The sequence below is a fragment of the Schistocerca serialis genome, chromosome 2 (genome assembly GCF_023864345.2).
Source record: "Schistocerca serialis cubense isolate TAMUIC-IGC-003099 chromosome 2, iqSchSeri2.2, whole genome shotgun sequence".
Classification (NCBI taxonomy): Eukaryota; Metazoa; Arthropoda; class Insecta; order Orthoptera; family Acrididae; genus Schistocerca; species Schistocerca serialis.
Window position 1 is genome coordinate 679,421,214 of NC_064639.1, and position 24,084 is coordinate 679,445,297.

At 38.5% G+C, this 24,084-nt stretch overlaps 1 protein-coding gene and 1 long non-coding RNA gene across 4 annotated transcripts in view; one reads left to right on the forward strand and one right to left on the reverse strand.

The window, feature by feature from the left end:
- Positions 1 to 13,429, forward strand: part of LOC126457789 (uncharacterized) — a 47,348-nt gene extending 33,919 nt beyond the window's left edge. The window contains exons 2-3 of one of the 2 annotated variants that reach the window (XR_007585527.1): positions 9,826 to 10,421; positions 13,130 to 13,429. This is a non-coding gene — a long non-coding RNA (uncharacterized LOC126457789). The remainder of the gene's footprint in view (positions 1 to 9,825; positions 10,422 to 13,129) is intronic. The other variant, XR_007585526.1, reaches the window with a different exon arrangement.
- LOC126457786 (H(+)/Cl(-) exchange transporter 7) overlaps positions 9,977 to 24,084 on the reverse strand; it is a 175,292-nt gene continuing 161,184 nt past the window's right edge. For both annotated transcript variants that reach the window (XM_050094371.1, XM_050094370.1), the window contains 6 exons: positions 22,567 to 22,746; positions 22,232 to 22,441; positions 21,962 to 22,126; positions 21,791 to 21,874; positions 10,332 to 10,412; positions 9,977 to 10,115 (listed from right to left, as the gene is read on the reverse strand). In XM_050094371.1, coding sequence (XP_049950328.1) covers positions 10,014 to 10,115; positions 10,332 to 10,412; positions 21,791 to 21,874; positions 21,962 to 22,126; positions 22,232 to 22,441; positions 22,567 to 22,746 — 822 coding nt within the window. In that variant the 3' untranslated portion in view covers positions 9,977 to 10,013. The remainder of the gene's footprint in view (positions 10,116 to 10,331; positions 10,413 to 21,790; positions 21,875 to 21,961; positions 22,127 to 22,231; positions 22,442 to 22,566; positions 22,747 to 24,084) is intronic.

A 24,084-nucleotide genomic window follows, 5' to 3' on the forward strand; every position in this document is an offset into this window, starting at 1 on the left:
AACTTGAAGTAAATTTTGAATGCTATCTATATCCGTGGTTCTCACAAAGTTTTTCCTCAGCCCCCCCCCCCCCCCCTTTTCACTAGGAAAAACAGTATCAGCCCCCCCCCCCCAGCCTATTGTTATTAAGAAAAATAGTCATGTTATATTTTTTCCTTATTCTGTTTACTAAACTCAATTTAAAAGGATATTATGCAGCAGAAACCAAAAATGACTCATTATAACAAAAATATGGAACAATTTTTTATCTACCACATTTTCATTTATTCATAAACTATGAAATGAATATTATTGACACTTCAGCAAACAAGAATTACAAGAGAAATAAAAAATTAAATTAAAAAGTTCATAGTGATGGATGAGCTTGCTTTTGAGAATAAGCTTTCTCAAGATGTGGAGGATTAGAAGAAAGAGCCACTGGAAGTTCTTTGTTTACATTTAGCTTTGATTGGTAGTTCGAATTCATAGCTGACAAAACTGAAAATCCAGTCTTGCACGAGTACATTGCTGCAAAAGGAATCAGAATCTTTATTACATTTTGGTTTAGCGTTGGGAAGTTCTTTCTAATATGTATCCAAAACACCAACAAAGCCATTTAATTAAATTTACTCTTCAGCGAAGTATCACAAATGAGTTCAATAATTGTTCTTGCTCTTCTGTGTTTAGAAATGATGACCCAGGAGCATTTATGAATGGGTTTTTAATCCAATTAAATTTATCGAAATTGTTGCTGAAATATTTCTCGAAGTGAACTTTTAACGTTGCAAGATGATGATGATGATGAAAGCAAGCTTTTATCGCCATTGGAAGTATCGGATTATCTGTATCCTCTACCAATGACATAGTAGGGAACATATCTAGTACACTAATCTCCATTCAGTTTTTGCGACAGCTCTAATTTCTATTTGAATGCCTTCACCTTTTCATTCCAAGACAGTACAGTTGCCTGATTACCTGGAAGTGAAGTGTTAAGAATATTTGGTTTCTCAAAAATATCAGTGAGGTAAGCCATTTTACATAAAAAATCTCCATTGTTGAAACAGTCGGCCGAAGAGGGCTTCTCTCCTATAAAAAACAGAATACCTCGTTCCTCAGTTCAAACCTTCTTTTCAGTACTTTAGCCCTTTAAAGCCATCAAGCATTACTAAAAAAAGAGCAACTGAATTTGTTCAGCACCCATCTCCTCACATTTATAGATTTTGCCTTAATAATATTAACTGTTTGTATAATGGTTTTGAGGACTTCATGAAGATTTGGACTAAGTTTTTTAGTGGCCACAGCCTCCCAATGTATCATGCAGTGAGTCCATATAGCAGCAGGAGCTACAGCTTTAACTTTGCTGGCAATCCACCATGAATTCCGGACATTGAGCGAACTCCATATGTGCATACTCCAATGCACCTATTTCATGATATACTGTTTTGATTTAAGAAAGTATTGAGCATGTCAAAGAGGTTTCAGCTGTAGCTGTTTTCAGTAACAGCTCACAGAAAATAAATTCCTCTCTAATGTTAAATTCATCAACGAAACAAACATAAGTAGTCAAATGAGCATCTTTATAAATGCCAGTTGCTTCGTCCACTTGAAGTTCAAATAGTTTTGTGCAATTTACAGATTAACTGCTTGAGTAAATCGTCAGAAATGCCTAAAATTCTTCTATGCACTGTGCCATTAGAGACAGGAATACTTTCCAACTGTTGAGCAAATGAGTTGCCAAAAATTGTTGATACTATATCAATTGCTGCTGGTAAAACCCGAGTTTCTACAACTGTATATGGTTTCTTGCATTTAGCAATTCTACGAGAAATTTGGTAAGAGGTTAAAAGTGCTTTAGATGTTACATTCGTCGTTATGATAAAGTTCTTCTGGGTAGATAATAAAACATTTAGTTTCCAGACAAAAAATGTTTTGGTTTTTCTGTTAATTCAGGATGTTTGGCTTCAAGATGTCTCTTTAACTTGTCAGGTTTCATGCTATCAGCAGTTAAAATAGTTGAACAACTGTACACTGCCAACGCTCTTCTTCATTGATTGTAGTTTTAGTAAAACCTAGCAATAAATAGTTCTCATTATACCTCCTCATTGTCGCCTTTGGGGTATCTCCCTCTCCTCCGCCAGTTGACAGACCACTGCTGTCTTGATGTTTGTCACTAATCAGGAACTGCTTCATACTGCAGTCAAGTCTTCCTCGCAAAGTCTTATTATAGACTATAATTATAGTCGCCACTATAAGGGTCCCCCCCATGAACCATGGACCTTGCCGTTGGTGGGGAGGCTTGCGTGCCTCAGCGATATAGATAGCCGTACCGTAGGTGCAACCACAACGGAGGGGTATCTGTTGAGTGGCCAGACAAACGTGTGGTTCCTGAAGAGGGGCAGCAGCCTTTTCAGTAGTTGCAAGGGCAACAGTCTGGATGATGGACTGATCTGGCCTTGTAACAATAACCAAAACGGTCTTGCTGTGCTGGTACTGCGAACGGCTGAAAGCAAGGGGAAACTACAGCCGTAATTTTTCCCGAGGGCATGCAGCTTTACTGTATGATTACATGATGATGGCGTCCTCTTGGGTAAAATATTCCCGAGGTAAAATAGTCCCCCATTCGGATCTCCGGGCGGGGACTACTCAAGAGGATGTCGTTATCAGGAGAAAGAAAACTGGCGTTCTACGGATCGGAGCGTGGAATGTCAGATCCCTTAATCGGGCAGGTAGGTTAGAAAATTTAAATAGGGAAATGGATAGGTTGAAGTTAGATATAGTGGGAATTAGTGAAGTTCGGTGGCAGGAGGAACAAGACTTCTGGTCAGGTGACTACAGGGTTATAAACACAAAATCAAATAGGGGGAATGCAGGAGTAGGTTTAATAATGAATAGGAAAATAGGAATGCGGGTAAGCTACTACAAACAGCATAGTGAATGCATTATTGTGGCCAAGATAGATACGAGGCCCACACCTACTACAGTAGTACAAGTTTATATGCCAACTAGCTCTGCAGATGACGAAGAAATTGAAGAAATGTATGATGAAATAAAAGAAATTATTCAGATTGTGAAGGGAGACGAAAATTTAATAGTCATGGGTGACTGGAATTCGAGTGTAGGAAAAGGGAGAGAAGGAAACATAGTAGGTGAATATGGATTGGGGGACAGAAATGAAAGAGGAAGACGCCTTGTAGAATTTTGCACAGAGCACAACATAATCATAACTAACACTTGGTTTAAGAATCATGAAAGAAAGTTGTATACATGGAAGAACCCTGGAGATACTAAAAGGTATCAGATAGATTATATAATGGTAAGACAGAGATTTAGGAACCAGGTTTTAAATTGTAAGACATTTCCAGGGGCAGATGTGGACTCTGACCACAATCTATTGGTTATGACCTGTAGATTAAAACTGAAGAAACTGCAAAAAGGTGGGAATTTAAGGAGATGGGACCTGGATAAACTGAAAGAACCAGAGGTTGTACAGAGATTCAGGGAGAGCATAAGGGAGCAATTGACAGGAATGGGGGAAATAAATACAGTAGAAGAAGAATGGGTAGCTTTGAGGGATGAAGTAGTGAAGGCAGCAGAGGATCAAGTAGGTAAAAAGACGAGGGCTAGTAGAAATCCTTGGGTAACAGAAGAAATATTGAATTTAATTGATGAAAGGAGAAAATATAAAAATGCAGTAAATGAAACAGGCAAAAAGGAATACAAACGTCTCAAAAATGAGATCGACAGGAAGTGCAAAATGGCTAAGCAGGGATGGCTAGAGGACAAATGTAAGGATGTAGAGGCCTATCTCACTAGGGGTAAGATAGATACCGCCTACAGGAAAATTAAAGAGACCTTTGGAGATAAGAGAACGACTTGTATGAATATCAAGAGCTCAGATGGAAACCCAGTGCTAAGCAAAGAAGGGAAAGCAGAAAGGTGGAAGGAGTATATAGAGGGTCTATACAAGGGCGATGTACTTGAGGACAATATTATGGAAATGGAACAGGATGTAGATGAAGATGAAATGGGAGATACGATACTGCGTGAAGAGTTTGACAGAGCATTGAAAGACCTGAGTCGAAACAAGGCCCCCGGAGTAGACAATATTCCATTGGAACTACTGACGGCCATGGGAGAGCCAGTCCTGACAAAACTCTACCATCTGGTGAGCAAGATGTATGAAACAGGCGAAATACCCTCAGACTTCAAGAAGAATATAATAATTCCAATCCCAAAGAAAGCAGGTGTTGACAGATGTGTAAATTACCGAACTATCAGCTTAATAAGTCACAGCTGCAAAATACTAACACGAATTCTTTACAGACGAATGGAAAAACTAGTAGAAGCCAACCTCGGGGAAGATCAGTTTGGATTCCGTAGAAACACTGGAACACGTGAGGCAATACTGACCTTACGACTTATCTTAGAAGAAAGATTAAGGAAAGGCAAACCTACGTTTCTAGCATTTGTAGACTTAGAGAAAGCTTTTGACAATGTTGACTGGAATACTCTCTTTCAAATTCTAAAGGTGGCAGGGGTAAAATACAGGGAGCGAAAGGCTATTTACAATTTGTACAGAAACCAGATGGCAGTTATAAGAGTCGAGGGACATGAAAGGGAAGCAGTGGTTGGGAAGGGAGTAAGACAGGGTTGTAGCCTCTCCCCAATGTTGTTCAATCTGTATATTGAGCAAGCAGTAAAGGAAACAAAAGAAAAATTCGGAGTAGGTATTAAAATTCATGGAGAAGAAGTAAAAACTTTGAGGTTCGCCGATGACATTGTAATTCTGTCAGAGACAGCAAAGGACTTGGAAGAGCAGTTGAATGGAATGGACAGTGTCTTGAAAGGAGGATATAAGATGAACATCAACAAAAGCAAAACAAGGATAATGGAATGTAGTCTAATTAAGTCGGGTGATGCTGAGGGAATTAGATTAGGAAATGAGGCACTTAAAGTAGTAAAGGAGTTTTGCTATTTGGGGAGCAAAATAACTGATGATGGTCGAAGTAGAGAGGATATAAAATGTAGGCTGGCAATGGCAAGGAAAGCGTTTCTGAAGAAGAGAAATTTGTTAACATCCAGTATTGATTTAAGTGTCAGGAAGTCATTTCTGAAACTATTTGTATGGAGTGTAGCCATGTATGGAAGTGAAACATGGACGATAAATAGTTTGGACAAGAAGAGAATAGAAGCTTTCGAAATGTGGTGCTACAGAAGAATGCTGAAGATTAGATGGGTAGATCACGTAACTAATGAGGAAGTATTGAATAGGATTGGGGAGAAGAGAAGTTTGTGGCACAACTTGACCAGAAGAAGGGATCGGTTGGTAGGACATGTTCTGAGGCATCAAGGGATCACCAATTTAGTATTGGAGGGCAGCGTGGAGGGTAAAAATCGTAGAGGGAGACCAAGAGATGAATACACTAAGCAGATTCAGAAGGATGTAGGTTGCAGTAGGTACTGGGAGATGAAAAAGCTTGCACAGGATAGAGTAGCATGGAGAGCTGCATCAAACCAGTCTCAGGACTGAAGACCACAACAACAACAACAACAACAACAACAACAACAACAACTATAAGGGTGCTTTGAGATACATGAGCCAAACTTTCCACTGCACAGGAGACAAAGGGTGTTCCGCCGACTATTGAAGGAAGCAACGCCACCTAGGAACAAAGCCTACTCAGCTTGTGCGTGCAGGCTTTGTTCCTAGGTGGAAAGAAGTCACCCGAAGTGCGACAATCATTTCAGACAGTGCTGAAAAATGTGACATCATTTTCATTGTTGTCGACCACTTCTGGCGTTAACACTGACATCGGGCAAAATTTAAACCAGATCAGCGGCATGTTGTTTGTTCGACAAAAGATAAGGCTAATCCAGTTCACGATGCACAGTCCTGGCTACAGGTCACCTATCTAATGGCTTTCAGTGGCAACAAATTTGAATTTCAATATTTCATTTAATTGCTAGATTTAAAAATGCTAATCATTAAGAAGTTTAATATTATGTTTAATATTAGACTTACTGTGTTGGACCTTAGAGTTAGAAATTGTGTCTCTTGAGAGAGTATAGCTCATGGTACACAAATTATCCAGTATTTGAGAATGAGAGCAATTACTAACTTCCAAAAATTTTAAACATAATTTCAAACCTATTTGAAACTTTTGTCACTTACATGCTTACTGTCAAATATTTAAGACATTAACTCATTTATAAAGAAACCAGACATTTGAAGCTGTTTCATTAGCAGAGTTTGGTTCCTTAAAGAATCAAAAGAATCAAGAGGTTACTGCTTTATTAATATAACTTAATTGTCCACCGTACCAACATTTCAGACTATCTCATCCCCCCCCCCTCTGTAAAAGTGGAGCTGTCTTTGCGTCCTAACTGGTCTGTGACACACATACAGAAGTGGCCGTTTGGCCCCCTTCGTTTTTCAAGCCCTCCAAAAAAGCATTGTTGGCTTCAGCCATAATACTACCCTCCTATGTAAGAGTACTGTAGCCTTATTAACTCATGTGGAGTTCACAGCAGTGCAAATGTTAATTCTTATACGTCTTCACTGCCTTTAGTTTCAATCAACTAAATGATCATAGTTTGTTGGCAATCATTAGAATTTTGCTGCTGGACTTATTTTAGACTTACAGATGGTTTTCCTTACAGATAAGCTGTTTCCTATTATCAAGATATCCAGGAAATACAAATGAAAACTTTTTTATTTGGCTGTTGCCTGATCCCATGATACTCTTTAGTCGGAATTTCAGGGAATTTACAGCTTTTTTAGTGGTGTCTTGTGTGCCAAACACATTAACCTATTTGAAGACCAATTACTTTCTTAAACAACAACACACAGAGATTATAACATCCACCTTCAAACATTCTACGCTGGAAGAACTGAATTGTTCTCATATTTTCTGACCCATATCCAGATTCCAAGAATTTAAACTGTCACTTGATGTTTGTCATTTGTGGCTGCTTACAGATGGCATAAGCCAGTATGGATTGTATGTACGACAGACAGACAGTAAATAGTGTGGCCATTAAGACTCAAGTTTATAATTAATGAAGGGGATCTTCACGGTGAATCACCGAATACATTTCTTCCATTAATACCATACCCACATTTACAACTGCTCTATAGAACTAGAAAATTTCTGGCCTTTAACTCAGCAAATTAAAGTATACTGTACTTCTGATACACACACACACACACACACACACACACACACACACACACACACACACATATATTACTCCAGGAAATTGAAATAAGAACACCGTGAATTCATTGTCCCAGGAAGGGGAAACTTTATTGACACATTCCTGGGGTCAGATACATCACATGATCACACTGACAGAACCACAGGCACATAGACACAGGCAACAGAGCATGCACAATGGCGGCACTAGTACAGTGTATATCCACCTTTCGCAGCAATGCAGGCTGCTATTCTCCCATGGAGACGATCGTAGAGATGCTGGATGTAGTCCTGTGGAACGGCTTGCCATGCCATTTCCACCTGGCGCCTCAGTTGGACCAGCGTTTGTGCTGGACGTGCAGACCGCGTGAGACGACGCTTCATCCAGTCCCAAACATGCTCAATGGGGGACAGATCCGGAGATCTTGCTGGCCAGGGTAGTTGACTTAAACCTTCTAGAGCACGTTGGGTGGCACGGGATACATGCGGACGTGCATTGTCCTGTTGGAACAGCAAGTTCCCTTGCCGGTCTAGGAATGGTAGAACGATGGGTTCGATGACGCTTTGGATGTACCGTGCACTATTCAGTGTCCCCTCGACAATCACCAGTGGTGTACGGCCAGTGTAGGAGATCGCTCCCCACACCATGATGCCGGGTGTTGGCCCTGCGTGCCTCGGTCGTATGCAGTCCTGATTGTGGCGCTCACCTGCACGGCGCCAAACACGCATACGACCATCATTGGCACCAAGGCAGAAGCGACTCTCATCGCTGAAGACGACACGTCTCCATTTGTCCCTCCATTCACGCCTGTCACGACACCACTGGAGGCGGGCTGCACGATGTTGGGGCGTGAGCGGAAGACGGCCTAACGGTGTGCGGGACCGTAGCCCAGCTTCATGGAGACGGTTGCGAATGGTCCTCGCCGATACCCCAGGAGCAACAGTGTCCCTAATTTGCTGGGAAGTGGCGGTGCGGTCCCCTACGGCACTGCGTAGGATCCTACGGTCTTGGCGTGCATCTGTGCGTCGCTGCGGTCTGGTCCCAGGTCGACGGGCACGTGCACCTTCCGCCGACCACTGGCGACAACATCGATGTACTGTGGAGACCTCACGCCCCACGTGTTGAGCAATTCGGCGGTACGTCCACCCGGCCTCCCGCATGCCCACTATACGCCCTCGCTCAAAGTCCGTCAACTGCACATACGGTTCACGTCCACGCTGTCGCGGCATGCTACCAGTGTGAAAGACTGCGATGGAGCTCCGTATGCCACGCAAACTGGCTGACACTGACAGCGGCGGTGCACAAATGCTGCGCAGCTAGCGCCATTCGACGGCCAACACCGCGGTTCCTGGTGTGTCCGCTGTGCCGTGCGTGTGATCATTGCTTGTACAGCCCTCTCGCAGTGTCCGGAGCAAGTATGGTGGGTCTGACACACCGGTGTCAATGTGTTCTTTTTTTCCATTTCCAGGAGTGTATATATAAAAACAAAGATGATGTGACTTACCAAATGGAAGTGCTGGCAGGTCGACAGACACACAAACAAACACAAACATACACACAAAATTCAAGCTTTCGCAACAAACTGTTGCCTCATCAGGAAAGAGGGAAGGGGAGGGAAAGACGAAAGGAAGTGGGTTTTAAGGGAGAGGGTAAGGAGTCATTCCAATCCCGGGAGCGGAAAGACTTACCTTAGGGGGAAAAAAGGACGGGTATACACTCGCGCACACACACACACATATCCATCCACACATATACAGACACAAGCAGACATATTTAAAGACCATAGTCTTCCCCCTAAGGTAAGTCTTTCCGCTCCCGGGATTGGAATGACTCCTTACCCTCTCCCTTAAAACCCACTTCGTTTCGTCTTTCCCTCTCCTTCCCTCTTTCCTGATGAGGCAACAGTTTGTTGCGAAAGCTTGAATTTTGTGTGTATGTTTGTGTGTCTGTCGACCTGCCAGCACTTTCACCACATTTTATGAATCTTTTTCACAGTTAACATGGCAAAAAGAAATTTTATGAAGATTATTCAAAGCAATATATGTGATACAATTTTTGTACTTCCCTTTCACGTAGTGTGATGCCGAGACCACACATATACCTGAAAGGAATAAGGCTGGTTGCCTTGTCATAATACTTTTCGATGTAGAGTAAGTCACCTAGTGTGACACTTACACACTAGGGTTTTGTATATCTAATAAAACTGCTACACAGCTGGGGTGTTTGCATGACAGGATTTTAGTGGAAAATTGCATATTTATTTTAATATTAGATAATTTATTGGTCATACAATGCTTGTTTAAAAAAGTATATAAAATATATTTACATACACTTGATAAATAAATATACTTCACAGCCATAAACACACATTACCACTCAAAGATTAAGAAATTCACAATATCTCAATGCATCATTGTACGTAGCATAAACGCCATAAAAATACTTGTGCATCGAAACATACAGTATAGTGCATTAAATGGTATAGATAAAAGACCACACTCAGGTTGAGAACGTGGCTGGTAAGAATTGTTATTGTCTTTTAGTTTCATGCAGCAACAGCAAATTTTGCTTCCATTGTTTTACAAAGTTGTTACTATAAAAAGTGCTTCATACTGGAATCTTATTTTTGTTTTGTTGTTTGGCTTACAGGTGCAGTGTTCACACAGACACATAGGTGATGGAAAGCGATGGAGCAAACATTAACAGATGGAGAATATTACTTCCTGGTACTTCTGATTACACTTCCTGTCAATTTGTTTTTCTGTCTGTGGGCTTGGCTTGGATGGGAGCTTTTTAAAAATAATTAGGGCTACATTGAAATAAAACTATCATGCCATTCAAATTTTTTCCGATATTACTAGTTCATCAAGTCCCATATTTCCTCTGTGCTTCCAGACTCTGTATCGCGCCAAGTCTTTCCGTGTAACCATACCAACCACCTGAAATCATTCCATATTAAGTCCAGATAATGATCCTACTCATTATAGTATCAAATACAGATAATTTTTCAACTTATGAACAGATACAACTAGTGTGCAAACAAAAGTTTCACTTGTGACCCTAGAAGATGCAGTTTTATATTATATTAAGTGTATTACTGTAGTAGAGTAGCATGTGACAGAGAGATATATATCCAACTTAAAACAACAACTTACTTCATTGGCATCATTAACAACAGGCAAATGTCTGAGCCCCAGAGCACGAAAGAGTCTGAAGACGCGAGGGAGTGAAGCTGACTGCAAGAGGTAGAAATTCTGAGTTATACAATTTGTAGCAACTGTTCATATTTGTCGTCATTTTATTATGTAGTATGAGATGCACACATTTTAAGAGTTGCTGTACTGTTGCACACAACATAGCAGTAATAGATGGTTATATAAACGATGATGAGCCAAGCAGGTTGACAGAATTGTCAGTAACAGAATTTACACCAGGCTTCCTTTTTTAATTCTCGTTGTTCCAGACAGTTAATGCATAGTGCTTAAGCACGAACAGCAGGTGATTTGAAACTGTACACCACTCGACTAAACAATGAACTGTGGAGCAGAGCCAAATACAGGAAAATGTGTTTTAACCATTTCAAGCTGGGCTCAGGCAATCACAGTACTGCCTGTGACCTACAAGAAAGCTCAACTCATTTTACATTCATTTGACCCATACTGTATACTTTAGTTATCCTAGCTCTCCCATTGTTATTAATTATATGAACTACTAACAAAGAACAAATGTTTAAAAATCCTGCAGCTAAACTAATTTTATTGTTTCTAATTATGTCTCCACAAATCGGCTATGGCACAAAAAGCTGTCTTGAAAAACAGGAGTTTGTTAACATCCAATATAAATTGTTGGAAAGTTTTTTCTGAAGGTATTTGTCAGGGGGCGTAGATTTGTATGGATATAAAATGTGGACAACAGACAGGTCAGAAGATAGAAAAGCTTTTGAAATGTGGTGCTACAGAAAAATACTGAAGATTAAATTGGTACATTGAGCAACTGATGAAGAGGTACTGTATTGAACTAGAGAAAAAGAAATTTATGGCACAACTTGACTAAAAGAAGCGATTGACTGTTACGATACACCCTGAGGTAACAGTCTGGTTGTGGGGGGAGAAAGGGGGGGGGGGGGGAGGTAAAATTGTAGAGGGATGACAACACAAGCAACTTCAAATGCATGCAGGTTGCAGCAGCTATTCAGAGATAAGGTGACTTGTACAGGATAGAGTAACGGGGGAGCTGCATCACACCATTCTTCGAAGCGAAGAGCACGACTATGGTGTCTAGTAATTAAGTTTATTTAAATATGTTAAAAGCTTTGGCAAGCTGGTATATGAATCAACAGGACATTCTAACTGCAAGGAAGTTTTATAATGAAATACTAGTAACAATTTCAGTTTTGTCCAGGTATGTGCAGTCAAGTGTGTTATTTTGCTATCAGAGTGAAGAAGAAATTTTCTTTTCCAAAATATGCTTTAATCTGCAAGAATGATGATGAAAATGGTATGTTAAAAACAGATAGATGCCTAGGATTTTGTGATGTGCAAGCTTCAATGTGCCAGGAAGTCAAACTGTAACCATTGTTGTATAAGGGGCAATCGAATGAAAATGAGACAGATTGGGGGAAAAAAAGTAAGTAAATTATTTGTTTCAAAAGTAATCACCATTATTGTTCTTACATTTATCCCACAGTGAGGCAAGACTGTTATTGCCTTCATGGAAAAATGTTTGCAGTCGCCTATGGGACCATAATTGTACCCAGGCATGCACTACTTCGTCCACAGCAAATTGGTGGCCATCAGTGTCTTTCCTCAGGCCTCCAAAAATATGAGAATCATGTGGGGAGAGATCTGACTGTATGGGCTTTCCAGTGAAACTTTTTCAGTGAACTGGCTCTGAGCACTATGGGACTTAACTTCTAAGGTCATCAGTCCCCTAGAACTTAGAACTACTTAAACCTAACTAACCTAAGGACATCACACACATCCATGCCCGAGGCAGGATTCGAACCTGCGACCGTAGCGGTCGCGCTGTTTTCAGTGAACTCTATACTACCTTGGCAACATGTGGGTGGGCATTATCCTGCAACAAAATGAATGATGCAAGTTTGTTTAAAGTATGCTGCAGAAGTTTCGCTGGGAAGCCATTACACATCCTCCATACAGTCCTGATTTTCCCCATGCAATTTTGTATTTACTGAGCTCTGGAGAAAGACGTTCATGGCCACTGGTTTGCTTCGGACAAAGAGGTGTATGCATGGGTACAATCTTTGTTTCATAGGCAATGGCAAACTTTTTCCATGAAGGTGCTGGGTGTCTTGTCTCAGTGGGATAAATGCATTAACAGCTGTGGCAATTAATTTTGAAATAATAACTAGTTTACTTTTTTCTGTTTGTCTTTTACTTGACTGGTCCTTATATGTAGATATTAATTGTAAAGAGTATTCATCAATGTTAGTCAAAAATGGGAATAATAGTCACAAAAAAAGTCCTACAAGAAATGTTAACCCAGACTTGGTATAATGCAGATTTTGTGGATGAGGAATTGGAGGTCATAAAATCAAGTTACAAGTTTTATCTGAACAATGTAAATGGGATTTGTGAAAACTGACTGACCAAGTATCCCCTGCAGTTTTATGAGTAGTGTGGCTGCTCAGTGCTTCAACTAAATGGTTTTTCTGTTTTATAAAGTATTTCAACCTTCTTGTTCACTCATCCCAGTCCCTCTCTCTCCTTTCATGTCATACTCTCTATTTCATATCTTTGAGAAATTTTATAACAAACTAAAGAATGCATATACCACTGATACTGGATGGAAAAACAAACCCATTTTGATTTTTCTGTGAGACTGAAAAATTTAACTTAAAGATCATATTTCTGTATTTAATAATTGGCTCTTGAGACACTTAATTGTAACTGTTCCTGGTTGAAGTTCTAGATTCTTGTCTGCTTTGTTACAGCTCCAGGACTTAAAGAATGCTACTATCACTGTGGAACTTTTCAGAAGCAAGCAGAATACAGCCTCATCTGAATGTGGAATGTGATTCTGAACATGGTTATCTGTCCTATCTCTGAATTTACTCTTTTTCAGTTATTTATTATCTGCTTTCTGTCTGTCTGTCTACCTATGGCAGAGCTACTTGGTCATGACAAGTTAGTAGACAGTATACAGAATGCCAATTAGAAAATTTGTAAAATAAAAGAATTAATAAAAATACAAATTTGAGAAGTATACAAATAAATAATACAATACAGAGAAACATTCTCAACACTGCAAGGAATTTTTTTGCCTTGGATTTAAATACATAGGGTTTATAACTCAGGTCTCTCTTCCCTCCCCTCCCCTCCCCCTTTGCTGGAAGCCTATTAAAAATGAAACTTGCTGAACAATTCACACATTTCTGGACAATGCTTAAGGAAGAGTTACTGAGTGCAGATCTTTTTTCCATCAAATGTTCACTGTGAGGAGGAGTCAATACTGTCAACAAATCCCATCATGAATTATATGTATAAGGACAGCAGAGTCAGAATTCCAAGACACCTCAACAATGGCCTACGCAAAGTCCGCAGACAGACACCCATATCAATCTGTTCACCATTTTCTAAGCTAAGAATATTCTTGCACATGCACAGAGTTGCCCCAAAATATAACTCTTAACAAGGTTATACCAGTAGAGTGTAAAATACAGCAAGCTGGAATTACTCCATCTGCTATGATTAAAACTCCTGATAACTTTTTTCTCTTTCTCTGATCTTTAGTGCACCTTGATACAGTTATCATATGTGGCATGTGTGAGGGCAGTCGTAAAGTTTCTTACCTGAGACAATTACTGTAATGTCTCGAACAAACGCCACCACCTACTTTTATGGTGACCCTTTGTGGGTGTGCGAATCAAATTTCGCGGCTCCAGCTTCATTAATTTTGCTGCTAAGATGCATTGTATACCATGGTGTACGCAAAATGGTGTGTATCGAGAGAACCAGGAACCGTGCTGTGATTAAATATCTTCAATTGGAGAGAATTACGCCCACGAAAATTGCAGAGGACATGCAGAATACACTTAAGGACACTGGTCTGTCGTATGCAACAGTGAAAAACTGGGTATCCAACTTCAAACGTGGAAGAAGGAGTGTGGAAGATGTGGTAAGGAGCAGAAGGCCTGTCACCATTGATGAAACAGTGACTGCAATTCATGATATGATTTTGCAGGATCGTCGAACAATGTTGTATTGAAACCACATTTGGAATCTCCCATGGACGTGCTCATCACAGTGTTGTAGATATTTTGGGAATGCGAAAAGTTTAATCTCAGTGGGTCTCAAAAGTTTTGACTGCAGATCAGCGATAGGAGCGTGTGCAGTGTTGTGAAGAAATCATCCGCCAATTTGAAGCACATGAAAATGGCTTTCTTGCAAGGTATGTTACAATGGACGATATGTGGGTTCACCACTTTGATCGTGAGACAAAACAAGTCACAACAATGGAAACATCCTTCATCCCCTACCCCAAAAAAAATTTTGGGTGCAAAAAATCAGCCGCTAAGGTGATGGCATTAGTCTTCTGGGATGCAGAAGGGGTAATTATGGGGGATTACTTGCAAAAGGGCATAACTATCAATGCATTATACTTTGCACCTTCCTGCACTGTTTGAGAGAAGAGATAAAGAAAAAAGGTGCGGAAAATTGGTACACAGAGTTCTTTTGCATCAGAGCAACACACTGGTGCACAAAGCCCTCACAGCACTGAAAACACTGTCTGGCCGCGGGTTCGAACTGTAATGTCATCTGCCGTATGATCCAGATTTGGCTCCATCAAACTTTTTTCTTTTCAAAAAAAAAAAAAAAAAAATTGAAAAAATGATCTCAAAGAGCGATGATGATACAGTGATTGATGCCATAAATGCTTGGTTGGACTCGAAATCTAAGACCTTTTATTTGAATTGTTTGTAGAAGTTATCCGAGTGTGCCCGCAAGTACACGGGTATTATATTGAAAAATACAATTGGTATTATGAAATTTCTGTCACTCTTTTATTTGTTAGGCTAGAAACTTTCCAACCCCGTCGTACATAAATATTTGAAAATGTTATCTAGGCATAATTGCACCCTGATCTGCTGTTCAGCTTATTTATTTTAATGGGCTGATTCTTCTAGTGCATAAAGTTTTGATAATAAAAAGATATAGATAACTGAACTTCTTAATTTAACACCCAGGAGTAAGTATTTAGTGGGCTGATCAGTAGATCCAATCATCTTGCGAACACTCATCAAAAATACTGGCATTGCAACTTTTCAGTGACATATTTCCATTTCTTTGAATCTAATTAAAGTTCAGAAGTAACCCCATTTTCCATTGCAGATTTTGCCTCTGCTTGTTAGATTCCATCATTATTCCTTCACTGACCTGAACTTTATGCACAATGTGGTATACTTCACTGATTGATTAAACCTAAAATTTTTGCATAGTTTATCACAAATTTTTAATATGACGTCTATGCCTGTGTGTGGTATTCTCATTGTGGATGGATAAAATGGTTTCATAAACTTTTCAAATTTCCTAGACCACAACATATTTCATAAACAGAATTACTGTTAATACCTACAATCATCCTGAATAGCAAAATCTGACCTAGCAGTTTTGCAGGCAATTGTGCAGTTTCTGAAACAATAATTTCTTCATATGTGAGTGCCACCCAAATTCCTCAGTCCACTACCAGTAATCACTTTGCAAAAGACATTGACTGTGGTAACATTTCCACAAGAGAATGTACATTGATTTCAGCAGAAAGAAAGTAATGTCTGTGTCTAAAAACACCCTAGTGTCTCCTCCAATTTAAGTTTATGATTATTTTTATTAAACTGTGTTGTAAATAACAGTCAAACCATCACTTTCATTGGAACAACTGATTGCTGTATTTTGTGACCTTCATTAAAAAACAGGACCAAGTCAAATATGTATATGTAATTATCTTGGATGGATGTCTACAAGACACAAAGTTTACTGTGACACTTCACGTAAATTTGAACTTAGGTTCTTTCTGTGTCACACTCAATAATTTTGTTTTGGCGACTTGTACAGCAACTATCAATTCATTGATAATTTTTCCAAAAACTACGCTTCAACAATTTTATAATTAAGCTAATAAATTCTGCTACTGGACTTTTGTCAAATATGAGAGCTAACCTGATTTATGTACTGCTTATGTTGCAAATTGAAGGAACTGGTCATTGTCCCAACAGTATAATATTGAGATATGTGAGAAAGTGAATACAAAACTGTGGAGTTGTGTTCATTATCAAACAAACACTATCCATTATTCATTAAGGATTTCAGTTTCAGGACTGCAGACTGGGGTGCTACCAAAGAGGTAGAGAAGAAGAAATGACATGTAAAAGCTAGCAAAGTAAACAAGCCTTTGCATTTCAGAGCCAGAGACACTGGAGATCATTCTTGTAGTGAAGATAGCTACATTCTGTTCCTGCACAAGATCTTTAACTTTATACTTCCAACAGTGCCTTCCACCTACTCTCAGTCCTTAGACTTTCAATGGGCAACTTCAGTGACTGGCCAGCTTGGGACAATAAAATTTCACGTTCACAAGAGTTCCACACCAGAAACAGCATGTATTGCATTTTGTTGCAGTTAAGCATTAATCTGTTTTCTAAAAGCCAGATGCTGAAATTACTGACTCTCCTATGTATTATTTACATTAAGTTCCATGTTGTTTTTTTTTTTTTTTTTTTTTTTTTTTCATTGTTTAACTTCTCCCTCATTCCATAACATTTCTACTTATGCAGCCCACACAATCAAATGCCTTTTTTACATCAAAGAAAATGTCTTCTTTTTTGAACGTATTGTTTAGTCCTGATAGTGCCTGAAACACGAAAGAATTAGTTGCACCCTCTGTGGATACCCTGTTCCTGGAGCTGAACTGTGAATCCGACAGCTACTTATCTGTACTGAGACCTTCCACTTCTCTCCTATATGTTGCTTTCTCAAGAACTTTTGAAGGCACTAGTTGCAAAGAAATTGGCTCGTAACTATCTACATTACCTGTTTCACCCTTTTTGCAAACTGGTATTTCAATCTCTCAGGAAACTGGCCACTCATGAAAGACACATTGAAGAGATGGCTGAACAGAACTAATGTGCAGTGCAGTGATCATTATCCTACTTGCATTCTCTAATACCAAAAATAATCTTTACTCCTTCATGATGTAATAATTGATTCAATTTTGCCTTTGCGTGTTTTATGTACACGCGTATGATGTATATGTCTCAGAAACTAATTTCTAAGAGTTCTGCATATTTGCCTATACCAACAAAATTTTGATTTAAGATGCCAACTATTGACAATAAATCATTAAATATTTTTCACAACTTTGGTCAATCACCAACAGCTACATTCTCACAGAAGAGAGGTGTAAAATGTTGAGCTCTCACATTCTGCCCCGATGCCTCTTTCACAATTGGCCATATAGTTTTAATTTTGTTCCTAGACGTTTCTATTCTCTATGGTCTAAAGCACTGTTTCAGCACGTTTCAATACTGTCTGTGGTGGAATTCTGTTACTGTAATCTTACTGTTCTTCAGATTGTAATACAACTCCTGGCTTCTCCTACAGGATAGTCCCACATCATTAGTTGTCCTTTGTCACTTATTGATATAGCGTATCTGCATGCAATTTTTAAATAGGAAAGAACAAACAAAGAATATGATAAAGATATGAAGAAATTTATTACATTTATTCTTCAAGTTGTGTGTATTGTAGACCTCTTGCCAAGTTTCTCCTTGGAGATTGGCTTTAAATGTCTGCATCACAAGCTGAGTCTTATATTTGAATCTTTTGTTCACTACTTTGGGGTATGACTTTGCCTAATTACTTTCAGTTCATCATGCTCTAACAAGCAATTAGTAGTTTTTCTCGCACTGTTCCCTTCAACTAGAGAACAACCTATGGATAAATCTTCTATGATTGTGCATCTGTTTCCCTGAACTCTAGATGGAAAGTACTTTCCATAGCAAGTTATTACATTGAAATAAGTCAATTAACATTGGTTTCTCTGGAGAAGTCAGTCAGAAAGTTTATACTAAAATTCACACACAGATTATATGAAGAGAGGTTTTTCAAAAGTAGTAGTTAATGTGTCAGTCACCATACAATTATTAAAGACAAGTGGTAAAAGTTATGAAGCCTGAGACAGACAATAAAAATCATGCTGGCAATTGCCTGAAGTTATTTTTAAAAATATGATGGAAAACATATAGATTGAATGACTTTTGAGGCCATTTTATTGACAATGACAGTGGTCATGGTGTGAGGAATGGAGTTTCTAAGAGTTCAACTGTGTTATTGGCCCCTTTATAGTAGTAACCAGCAACAAAAGTGTACGGATTAAAAAATCCATCTTGTGGACTTTACTGAGGCAGAGGTTTAAAATGAAGAAGTAATGTTAACACCAGCTACACGAGTTGAGACTCTCATTCTCATCATAAGGTTATCCTTTTTTAAATCATCAATTTGAAGTACATGAATTTTTTGAAGTAGCTGGCATGAAATGAACAACAAACAAACAAAGTAAAATTTTGCAGGTAATTTAGGATAGATTGGACCAAGAGCTCCAGGGTTGTCACACGTAATAACATATGGAATACCACAAGTTAAGAGTAGATAAAATAAGGTGTAGGATACATACAGATGAAGGTAGATCAGTGGGAAGAAGTCTACAGACAAAGGCTCCTACAAGGCAAGTATACTGTATGAAAGATGTTTTGCTATCAATGTAAATAGTACGTACAGTGGGGAGGGATATTGTTCATAAAAATTTGTTAAAAAATCCCTAGATGACTTTCTCACTGTCCTTCAATCCATCAATATTACTGTACCAAACGTTACACGGTCACTTAGGATCAAATGGGGAAATAGGTTAGTATTTAATGTTCTGCTGATGGTGATATCATTAGACATGTAGCACAAACTTGGAAAGAGGAAAGATGAGAATTTGAGCCCTTGTCCCCTGTTTCCATTGTACCAGCTCACTGAAAACCAAACAGAACGTAGAGCAATCAGTATTGTGATTTCTGAAATCTGTGGTGCCACAGTGAAGATCCACTCATACAACATGGGCAGACACCACAGGGAACCTCTGTCTGCAGAGTAGACAGGCAAAAAAGCTCCCTGTCATTGTTACCCTCTTGTTTTCAGGAAGTCCAGTTCTGTAAAAGAATCATGTTGTGGTGATTTTCTGCCTTCTAATGAATCTTAATTGTGTAATTAGCAGAAAATGTTTACAGCTTACTTTAAAAGATGAATACCTTCTGCTTACACAAGGAGACTGTCAACTGTGCTACTAGTGTGGAAAGCTCTAGCCACAAGGCAGGCCAGAGTCCAGTAGGCCTGTAACAGATGGACTGATGCATTGGTATTCTAATAGAGTTAAAATCAGTGAATGGAAAAACTTTGTTAGAACCTGTCAATCTGCCCCAAGGAGGTGTGGTGTTGCCACATTGCATCACATGCCCTTTGTATGTCAATGTGTAAAGGTTCTTGACAGTGACTCCAATAGCAGAGGGTGCTTTCTTGTCAATGTAGGCTTTTAAAATCTGCAGTTAAACAGTGGAAGCATATTTCATGTTTCCAGAACCTGGAAACTCTTATAGGCTATCTGTTCCAAGAATTTGTTTAGGTTCATTGTTAAACATGTCAGTCTGCTGCCTGGGGTTTTTACCAGGTTTCAGAAATGGTAATATGATACTGTCTGTCTTTTGTATTGAAGACACTCCTTTTGCCAGATCCTGTTAGTCATCAGGATACTCTGTTTGGTATTCCCAGTAAGGTGATTCAGCATTTGATTGTGCGCGACATCTGTTCCTGAGGAATTATCTTAGCATTGCACTAGTACAATGTTGAATTCTGAATCTGTAAAAGGGACATAGGATACAACATTTTAAAGTTTGGTGCTGAATACAATCAGAGAAAAAATTATTTGAGGCCAGCATTCCAGCATAATGTGTCACCAGTAATTTGGCTACATTGAAAATATCATTGTTAAGAACTTTGTTTAAAATTGCAGGTATTCCAGTCAACAAAGACTGGTTGTTTGTGTTTTACAGTTTGATTCACACTTTGCCTTCTATTATACATGTATAACTGAAGCAACATACGAACAGTCTCACTTCTGCTGTGTGATTAAATAACATGCTTTTACTTGTAGTCATGTGTGTAAAGTATAGACTATTATCAGAGAGGTGACTTGTTTGGCATGACAATGTTCCCTAGATTCCTGATGGCTCAGTTATCTTGACTCCAGACGACTAACTCCCATCATGGTACTGCATTACTGGGTATTCACATTTGTTTTTAGTAAAAGTGTTTTCAGTAAAAGTTATGCCATCAAGGAGATAACGCAGTGATCTGTATATTCAAATGGTCTGAGTAAATACTGTCTAGATCACAATCAGACAACCCCAGATCATTTAAAGATTCAAACTCCCATAAAATAACCTCAAATCTCTGATTACAAATGAGTTAATTTCTTAAATATTTGCCTTTAAGAATGTTAAATGAGAAAAACTTCAGGAAAGATTTAGAATAATGCTTAAGGTATGTTGGAAGCCACAAAGTGCTTTCATTATGAAACAGTGGATGAATATAAACTGGGTAATTTGTACTCCAGTTTAAGCAAAACCTAGTTTTTCATGCATCTCAACATTTATGACATCATATGTCCTCAACTATTCATCATAAAGTGACAGAATTTTGTATGTACCTTCAGTGATGTATGTGGAAACTATTTGTGAACAGTTTTGCAAATAGAGTTAGTAGTAAAGAACAAATAAATTGTCACACCTGATGCTGACATTTGACAGCATGAACAATGAAAATGTAGTAAGCATTAAACTTTTTGCTTTCATCATTTTGTGTAGAGTATTAGTTTCAAACCTTTTATGAAACTTTTTGTTGCTGTGTGTAAACTATGTTGCTCTCATTTTCTCAAATACTGAATTAATGAAGTCCATTTATTTGTGTACCGTAACTTATGCTGCCTCGAGACAAACTCACATTCTCTGACCGTAATACCTTTCTTATTGTGTTATACTTTTAACATACCTCTTAATGTGAGTACATTGTGACAGCATTTTAAATGTGGTCAATAATTGTGTGAAATACCGAATATTGAATTTTTGTTGCCCCTACACTGCATCTGGCATCAGGTTCTGGGATAGCATTTAAGTAATATTAATATTATTTATTTTCGAAGACCAGTTTTAGCTGTATAGGCCATCTTCAGATCTAGTTGCCTAAAAGCTCTTTACTGCAACTGTTGCACATTAACTTTTTTAGGTAACCACACCTGAAGACAACCTAAACTGGCTGACATTGGTCATTGAAAACAAACAATATTGTGGTCTAGGTTGTGTTAATGTGACTTAGACTTTCACAGCAGTGCACTATTTGCGTAAACCAAAGTATAAAAAACTTATTTCCAAGACTTTAACTTGGAAGCAGTTAGCTGCTTTCTTTACTCAACACACTGCTCCAGCTCTGCACACTCTCAGTGGAAGCCATTTTATGTAGTTTACAATAATTCAAACAGAGTATAAGAAGTGTTTATCACTTACATGCTGAACAGTGTAAGGTGACTGATTCATAAATGGCCGCAAATCCACACTGTATGTCCTTTCTGTTTCTGATAACGAAACCTCCTGCAATTCATAAAAGATTTATTTGTTTAATAAATTATTACATGAGGCATTATATGTGTATAAATATGATGTGGAGCTCTGACTTACATCAATACTTTCATAACGTGGATAAGCATCTCTAAATAGTTTAATTGGAAGCTCTTTAAAATTCCATATTTCACTAGATTCATTAAAAAGCTTATTTTTTAAAATGACTATTAACTGAGACCTCAGGATCATCCCTCTGAGTGTGCCACACGATCTTGAGTTTCCCTGTGAAAAAAATTCTCATTAAAGTTGAAAAATACAGATTTTTAACTAGTATAATCAAGTGAGTAAATGTCATTAAGATATATGGAAAGCATTATGTTTACTAACTTCTTTGCTGAACTCTGGATCCACAACAGGAAAACCATTATGTTCTTCCAATTTTAATACATCAACTATATGACCCACATTTTCAATGGTCTTGAGTGTTACAACAGGGTGACTCATAACTTCACTGGCATAAATGTTGTTAGATAAAGGAGGTGGTTCCCAAGGCAAAATAGGCACTCCACAGATCTGAATATGTATGTCATAAATTCCCTAAAAATATATATAGATGCAGCACAGTATTAATGATTAAAAGTTTATTAAAGGCTAGGCAGATTATTTCCTATATAGATAACCTACACAAAAGTGTTAGAAATACAGTACTTCTCATCTATTACCTCATTGAAGAAGTCTCCAAACCATTTTGCAGTAATTAATGTCAGCATCAGAGGTAGGCCAAATGTGATATTTCCTGTAGCTTCGATTAATATGACTGTCAAGCTGATTGTCATTCGCACAACTCCACCAAGCTGAGCTGCAGCCCCTATTACAGCATACTTTCCAGGGTCAATGGTGCCCTTCAGAAGATAAGTCACAGCTAGTGAATGGTAGAAAGTTTAAGCATATGAAATTCATAAGAAAGCAAAATTAAATTATTAGTGCAGCGGCATTTCTGAACTTGTGACTGTTACTGACTTGCAGAAGCTTTGAAGGGAAACTGCATTTACACATACTTTCAGTATGACAATGTTGTTTCAGTTGGGGATTTTTATTGTAATCAAATGACTAAAAAATAATTTTACAAGTATAAATGTATGGATACCCACTCTTGGAAACTTGTCTTTAGATTTACCCACAAATGTCCAGAATCTAATAGAAAATAAAATTAATTTCAAACAAAAACTGAAAACACATAATTTTGACAACTCTTACACATTTAAAAATTATTCTCTAGAGTGGAAAATACAGCCAGGTAAACGGTCAGCATATTGTCAAGTTTTTCATTGTCAAAGTGTATTATGATAACTGTAAACTGGCGTGTACCACACCACAGAGAGAGATCCATTCAACATTTAAATAACTAGCTGTGCACAACTACAAACTGCTCAGTGGCAGGTAATCTTGCATTAACTAGTGGTAGGATCTCGTTCTGAATAATGATGATGAAAATGAATGTAAAGATTGATTCTACATCTGCATCTACAGAGGGTCTCACCTAAAACTTGCACCACAAATATTACACAAATAGAAAATGCTATTGGTGTGTGGTTTTCACTGTATGCATTGGTAGTCAGGGGCTCATATTGTTAGCCAATAAACAGATTGTACTAATGTTTAGGAAGTGTATTTTCTGTACAAATATACACTTTTTAAAATGGAGCAACACTTATTGACATTATCAAACTAAAAGCGGAGAAAATTAGGATGTCAGTGACGTTTATTACAGGATTTTAGTGCAAGTTACGAGATACCGTATTTTGGAAAGTTCCCACACCAACACTTGCGCAGTACCTATGGTACTACACACTAAAGAACAACACAAGTGCATACACTAGTTATGTGGATTCTAACCAGTGATGGTACTATTGACCATCGCAGGTCGTGTTCAAAATGACTACCGGCACCGGCAATACACACTTCCAATCTGGTATGGAACAATTGCTGCACATGTGTTAGCATTTCAGCAGGCCGCATATCATTGGGTGCAGTTGGTGTGTCCTTGTAGACAGCATCTTTCAGCTTTCCGCACATAATCAAAGTCCACAGGAGTCAAATCTGGGAATGGGCTGGCCAAGATACAGGTCCCGTGTCCTATCCAATGATTTGGAAACAATTCATGAACGCATGCTGTAGTACTTTGTACACTGGACATTCATTATGTTGGTACCACGGGTTCCTCCTAGTCTGCAGAGAAA